General features: G+C 39.6%; 1 protein-coding gene across 1 annotated transcript; it reads left to right on the forward strand.

The window, feature by feature from the left end:
* The first annotated feature begins 1,265 nt into the window (after window positions 1–1,265).
* LOC109763118 (zinc finger BED domain-containing protein RICESLEEPER 2-like) lies at window positions 1,266–2,538 on the forward strand. The gene is made up of 2 exons (XM_020321976.1): window positions 1,266–2,367; window positions 2,453–2,538. The coding sequence occupies exons 1-2, from the start codon at window positions 1,266–1,268 to the stop codon at window positions 2,536–2,538; spliced, it is 1,188 nt and encodes a 395-aa protein (XP_020177565.1).
* Window positions 2,539–7,899: the final 5,361 nt, after the last annotated feature.

Consider the following 7,899-nt stretch of genomic DNA (forward strand, 5'->3'; position numbering starts at 1 on the left):
TTTTTTTGACACCTTATGCATACAGCAAAATTGATGTATGTGTATGCAGAGTTGCAGACAACAGACTTGTTAGTTCACTAGTTGCAGATAAAGTGTACTATCAGGCTAAATTCTATTGTTAAATGTACTATTTCCTGTAACTATGAGTGATGTTATCTACTGTACTGTTAAACATACTATTTCATCTTACTTATATTGTTATATTTTCTGTAACAAATTGTCTCTTCTCATTGCTGATATGTTAGGCTAACTAGTTGTGTCATTTGTTGTTTGTAGATGGCAGACCAAAGTTCTCGTATGTCGCTGTCAGGCACCTCCCCTTACAACGGTTTGAAATCGGAGAAGGACAGTCATGATGGGCAGCAGCTCCCCAACCAGCAGCAGAAGGAGATGACCGAGGCTGGGAAGAATACAACAAATGCCAAGAAAAGGAAGGAAATGGCTCCACGGTCGGAAGTTTGGAATCATTTTAGCAAGGAAGTAAATGCCAAGATAGCAACATGCAACTATTGCAAAAGTGAGCTTGCTTGTGTTTCTAAAAGGAATGGTACATCATCCTTGTTGAAGCATTTGACGACCTGCAAGAGCAATCCTCATAGGGTCAAGGATGACAAGCGGCCAACTCTACAAGCTACTCCGAATCAGGGGGATGCTAGTAAGTGTTCACTCACTACCTGGAGATTCGAACAGGATAAGCTTAGAGATGCTTTGGCTGAAATGGTAATTGTGGATGAGCTTCCGTTTGCATTTGTTGAGAAGCCAGGATTTAGAAGGTTTGTGGCAAAGGCTTGTCCTCGTTTCAATGTCCCATCCAGGAGGACGGTTACTAGAGATTGTGTCCGCATTCATTATAGGGAGAAAGTCAAGCTAAAGAAATTCTTCAAAGAATCTTGTGGAAGAGTTTGTGTAACTACCAACACATGGACATCTTCCCAAAAGCAGAATTTTATGTGTGTGACAGCCCATTTTATTGACAATGACTGGATTCTGCATAAGTGGATCATTGGGTTTTTCTTGGTGAGGGGTCATAAGGGGGAAGACATTGGGAAGGACCTGGAGAAGTGCTTGGTTGAGTGGGGCATATATAAGGTGTTTTCAGTAACAATTGACAATGCCTCACCTAATGATGGAGCAGTAAGCTACATAAAAGGATCATGAACAGTGCCAATGCAAGCATAGGGAGAGGAGAATATATGCACATGAGATGTGCTGCTCATATTCTAAACTTGATAGTTACCGATGGGCTAAAAGAGTTTGATATCTCGATGAAGCGAGTCCGTGCTGCAGTCAAGTTTGTTAAGAATTCTCCAGCTAGAATTACTAAGTTCAAGAAGTGTGCTGAATTAGAGAAGTTGGCAAACAAAGGTTTCTTGTCACTTGATGTATGCACTAGATGGAACTCCACATTCTTAATGTTGAAAGCTGCAGCCACATATGAGAAGGTGTTCGTGAGGTATGAAGAAGAGGACCCATACTTTGCAATTGAGCTAAATGGCGACAAAATGCCAGGAGTGCCTGAACCAGAAGATTGGGATAATGCTTCAAAGATGGCAGAGTTTCTTGAGCATTTCTATAAGCTTACCCTTCATGTTTCAGCCTCAAATCATTGCACATCTCACATCTTCTTCCATCAAATTGCTGATATCATTGTCTTGTTGAGGGCTTGGTGTGGAAGTGGAGACCCTTTGCGGAGAGAGATGGGAGAAAGGATGATGGACAAGTACAACAAGTATTGGGCAGATCACAAGAGCTTCAACATCTTGATCTTTGTGGCTGTTGCTCTTGATCCAAGATACAAGTTGTCAAATTACATCAAGATTGCAACTTTTGAAATGTTTGGGGATATCAAGGGAGAGGAGGTGTGGACAAAAATGAATACAACTCTTACAAATCTGTTCCAAGAGTATGTTAAGTTATATGGTCCAACTGAGCAAGAAGTGCAGCCTGATGATGCACCTAGCTTTGAAGAGGACAGCAGCGAAAGCTTTATGAGTTCCTTGATTGCAAAGAGAATGAGAATGAATGACTGTGGAATCAGCATCACCCCTTCGAAGTCTGAACTTGAAAAGTATCTTGCGGAGGATAATGAAGCAAACAATAGCAAATTCAACATTCTTGAGTGGTGGAAGGTCAACTCATCTAGATTCCCTGTGCTATCACGTTTAGCTCGTGATGTCCTAGCTTTCCCGATATCTACAGTTGCATCGGAGTCAGCTTTTAGCACCGGTGGACGCATTCTTGATGAATTCCGAAGCTCGCTCACTCCATTCATGGTGCAGGCACTAATTTGCACTCAGGATTGGTTGCAAAGAGAAATTCATGTTAACAATGAAGAGAATAAAGAGCTACTGGCCAACCTAGAGGAAGGTAATTATGCAAACAAGTTACTCTTAGATATGTGCCTTCCGTTTTGTTCATACTAACATTCTCGCACTTACTCCATTTATTTCAGCGGTACTTCAAGAATTGTCTGATCTGAGCGTTACTAATGCAAAGTCCAGTACAAGTGCTGGTGTCCGCATCACCATTGGTGACTGATATGTCTCCAACATATCTATAATTTTTTTATTGTTCCATGTTATTATATTATCCATCTAGGATGTTTTATATGCATTTATATGCTATTTTATATGATTTTTGGAACTAACCTATTAACCTAGAGCCCAGTGCCAGTTTCTATTTTTTCCTTGTTTTTAAGTATTGCAGAAAGGGAACACCAAACGGAGTCCAATTGACCTGAAAATTCACGGAGATTGTTCTTGGACCAGAAGAAGCCCACGGAGTACCGGAGATGGACCAGAAGAGTCCCAAGGCCACCACGAGGATGGGGGGCGCGCCCTACCCCCTGGGCGCGCCCCCCTACCTCGTGGCCGCCTCGTGGACCCCCCTGACTTGTTCCCGACGCCAACACCTCTTATATATCCCCAAACTTTCATAACATAACCTAGATCGGGAGTTTCGCCGCCGCAAACCTCTGTAGCCACCAAAAACTAATCGGGACCCTGTTCTGGCACCCTGCCGGAGGGGGGATCCCTCACCGGTGGCCATCTTCATCATCCCGGCGCTCTCGATGATGAGGAGGGAGTAGTTCACCCTCGGGGCTGAGGGTATGTACCAGTAGCTATGTGTTTGATCTCTCTCGCGCGCGTTCTCCATATGGCATGATCTTGATGTATCGCGAGCTTTGCTATTATAGTTGGATCTTATGATGTTTCTCCCCCTCTAATCTCTTTTAATGTATTGAGTTTTCCCTTTGAAGTTATCTTATCGGATTGAGTCTTTAAGGATTTGAGAACACTTGATGTATGTCTTGCATGTGCTTATCTGTGGTGACAATGGGATATTCACGTGATTTACTTGATGTATGTTTTGGTGATCAACTTGCGGGTTCAGTGGCCTTGTGAACTTATGCATAGGGGTTGGCACACATTTTCGTCTTGACTCTCCGGTAGAAACTTGGGGGCACTCTTTGAAGTTCTTTGTGTTGGTTGAATAGATGGATCTGAGATTGTGTGACGCATATCGTATTATCATACCCATGGATACTTGAGGTGACATTGGAGTATCTATGTGACATTAGGGTTTTGGTTGATTTGTGTCTTAAGGTGTTATTCTAGTACGAACTCTAGGATAGATCGAACGGAAAGAATAGCTTCGTGTTATTTTACTATGGACTCTTGAATAGATCGATCAGAAAGGATAACTTGAGGTGGTTTCGTACCCTACAATAATCTCTTCGTTTGTTCTCCGCTATTAGTGACTTTGGAGTGACTCTTTGTTGCATGTTGAGGGATAGTTATATGAGCCAATTATGTTATAATTGTTGGGAGAACTTGCACTAGTGAAAGTATGAACCCTAGGCCTTGTTTCAAAGCATTGCAATACCATTTGTGCTCACTTTTATCATTAGTTACCTTGCTGTTTTTATATTTTTAGATTACAAAAACCTATATCTACCATCCATATTGCACTTGTATCACCATCTCTTCGCCGAACTAGTGCACCTATACAATTTACCATTGTATTGGGTGTGTTGGCGACACAAGAGACTCTTTGTTATTTGGTTGCAGGGTTGCTTGAGAGAGACCATCTTCATCCTACGCCTCCCACGGATTGATAAACCTTAGGTCATCCACTTGAGGAAAATTTGCTACTGTCCTACAAACCTCTGCACTTGGAGGCCCAACGATGTCTACAAGAAGAAGGTTGTGTAGTAGACATCAAGCAATTTCTGGCGCCGTTGCCGGGGAGGTGAGTGCTTGAAGGTATATCTTTATATCTTGCAATCAAATCTTTTAGTTTCTTGTTTTATCACTAGTTTAGTCTATAAAAGAAAACTAAAAAAATGGAATTAAGGGTGCCTCATATGCTTCATCTTTTTAATGTCTTTCTTGAAAATGATGGGAAGGAAAATTGTGCTCAAGTACTAGAAGAAGAATTACAAAGAATGCTTGGCATAAAATATGTGAATGATGAGCATGATTGCAATGTTGTTAGTATTAATTCTTTGAATATCCATGATGGTAATGATATGCAAAGCCACAAGCTTGGGGATGTTGTGTTTGATGAAGATGATATGTTTTGTCCCCCAAGTTTTGATTAGCAAATTTATTATGATGAAAGTATGCCTCCTATTTATGATGATTATATTGATGAAAGTGGATTTGGAGAGGTCATGACTTTATTTAGTGATGAATCCACTATTTCAGAAGAGGTTCCAATTGATTATGAGAACAAAGTGGCTATCTATGATGATTATTGTGATGACATATATGCTATAAAGAATAATGATAACCATGAAACTTGTCAGCATGATTTTAATTTTCAATTGGATTATGCCTCACATGATAGTTATTTTGTTGAGTTTGCTCCCACTTCTATTCATGAGAAGAAATTTGCTTATGTGGAGAGTAATAGAAATTCTATGCTTGTAGATCATGAAAAGAATGCTTTATGTGCTGGTTATATGGTTGAATTCATTCATGATGCTACTGAAAATTATTATGAGAGGATCATATGCTTCTACATATTGCAATAATATCAAGTTTCCTCTCCATGTGTTAAAAGTTTTGAAGTTATGCTTGTTTTGCCTTCCTATGCTAGTTGATTATTGTTCCCATAAGTTGTTTGCTCACAAAATCCCTATGCATAGGAAGTGGGTTAGACTTAAATGTGCTAGTCATATTCTTCATGATGCTCTCTTTATGTTTCAATTCTTATCTTCTATGTGAGCATCATTGAAATCATCATGCCTAGCTAGGGGCGTTAAACGTTAGCGCTTGTTGGGAGGCAACCCAATTTTATTTTTGTTCTTTGCCTTTTGCTCCTGTTTAGTAATAAACAATTCATCTAGCCTCTGTTTATATGTGGTTTTATTGTTTTAATTAGTGTTTGTGCCAAGTAGAACCTTTGGGAAGACTTGGGTAAAGTCTTTGTGATCTTGTTGTAAAAACATGTACGATAAAAAAATGTATAATAATTAGTAAGTCTTGATATTCTTTCGTGGAGTCCCTTCTTGAATCTTAGATTGAAAAAAAAAGAATGCCCCTTAGGGAACTTTCTTTGGATACCAAGATTTCTGACATCTTATCCTCGTCTAAATTAATAATACTCAACTCAACCCTTCCTAGAATGGGGTATTATCTGTCCCGATAAATAGATAATTCCAGAAAACTTTTGCACTCACGACATTAGCTGCCATATTTTACGGGAGTGCTTTTGGGTTGATTCTTCTTGAAGATGATTAATATACAAATTCCTCAGATCCACCAAGTTATTTCAGAATTTTTTGGAGTTACAGAAGTATTCGAATGATACAGATTACTACAGACTGTTCTGTTTCTGACATATTCTGTTTTCTATGTGTTGTTTGCTTATTTTGATGAATCTATGAGTAGTATCGGAGGGTATGAACCATAGAGAAGTTGGAATACAGTAGATATTATACCAATATGAATTTAGAATGAGTTCACAACAGTACCTAAGTGTTGATTTATTTTCTTATAATAATGGAGCTTACGAGTTTTCTGTTAAGTTTTGTGTTGTGAAGTTTTCAAGTTTTGGGTAAAGATTCGATGGACTATGGAATAAGGAGTGGCAAGAGCCTAAGCTTGGGGATTCCCAAGGAACCCCAAGGTAAAATTCAAGGACAACCAAAAGCCTAAGCTTGGGGATGCCCCGGAAGGCATCCCCGCTTTCGTCTTTGTCTATCCGTAACTTTACTTGAGGCTATATTTTTATTCACCACATGATATGTGTTTTGCTTGGAGCATCTTGTATGATTTGAGTCTTTGATTTTTAGTTTGCCACAATCATCCTTAATGTACACACCTTTTGGGAGAGACACACATGAATCAGAATTTATTAGAATACTCTATGCGCTTCACTTATATCTTTTGAGCTAGATAATTTTGCTCTAGTGCTTCACTTATATCTTTTTAGAGCACGGCGGTGGTTTTATTTTGAAGAAATTGTTGATCTCTCATGCTTCACTTATATTATTTTGAGAGTCTTTTAGAACAGCATGGTAATTTGCATTGGTTATAAAATTAGTTCTAATATGATGGGCATCCAAGATGGGTATAATAAAAACTTTCATATAGAGTGCATTAAAAACTATGAGAAGTTTGATACTTGATAATTGTTTTGAGATATAAAGATGGTGATATTAGAGTCGTGCTAGTTGAGTAATTGTGAAATTGAGAAATACTTGTGTTGAGGTTTGCAAGTCCCGTGGCATGCACGTATGGTAACCGTTGTGTGACATTTTTGAAGCATGAGGTGTTCTTTGATTGCTTTCCTTATGAGTGGCGGTCGGGGATGAGCGATGGTCTTTTCCTACCAATCTATACCCCTAGGAGCATGCACGTAGTGCTTGGTTTTGATGACTTGTAGATTTTTGCAATAAGTATGTGAGTTCTTTATGACTAATGTTGAGTCCATGGATTATACGCACTCTCACCCTTCCATCATTGCTAGCCTCTTCGGTACCGTGCATTGCCCTTTCTCACCTCAAGAGTTGGTGCAAACTTTGCCGGTGCATCCAAACCCCGTGATATGATACGCTCTATCACACATAAGCCTCCTTATATCTTCCTCAAAACAGCCACCATACCTACCTATTATGTCATTTCCATAGCCATTCCGAGATATATTGCCATGCCACTTTCCACCGTTCCGTTTATTATGACATGCTTCTTCATTGTCATATTGCCTTGCATGATCATGTAGTGGACATCATACTTGTGGCATGGCCACCATTCATAATTTTTCATACATGCCACTCTTGATTCATTGCACATCCCGGTACACCGCCGGAGGCATCTACATAGAGTCATATTTTGTTCTAAGTATGGAGTTGTAATTCTTGAGTTGTAAGTAAATAAAAGTGTGATGATCTTCATTATTAGAGCATTCTCCCATGTGAGGAAAGGATGATGGAGACTATGATTCCCCCACAAGTCGGGATGAGACTCCGGACGGAAAAAAAGAGGCCATAAAAAAAAGAGAAGGCCCAAACAAAAAAAACAAAAAAAAATGAGAGAAAAAGAGAGAAGGGGCAATGTTACTATCCTTTTTCCACACTTGTGCTTCAAAGTAGCACCATGATCTTCATGATAGAGAGTCTCTTGTGTTGTCACTTTCATATACTAGTGGGAATTTTTCATCATAGAACTTGGCTTGTATATTCCAATGATGGGCTTCCTCAAAATGCCCTAGGTCTTCGTGAGCAAGCGAGTTGGATGCACACCCACTTAGTTTCTTTTGTTGAGCTTTCATACACTTATAGCTCTAGTGCATCCGTTGCATGACAATCCCTACTCCTCGCATTGACATCAATTGATGGGCATCTCCATAACCCACTGATTAGCTCCGTCGATGTGAGACTTTCTCCTTTTT

The sequence above is a fragment of the Aegilops tauschii genome, chromosome 2 (assembly GCF_002575655.3).
Source record: "Aegilops tauschii subsp. strangulata cultivar AL8/78 chromosome 2, Aet v6.0, whole genome shotgun sequence".
Taxonomy (NCBI): Eukaryota; Viridiplantae; Streptophyta; class Magnoliopsida; order Poales; family Poaceae; genus Aegilops; species Aegilops tauschii.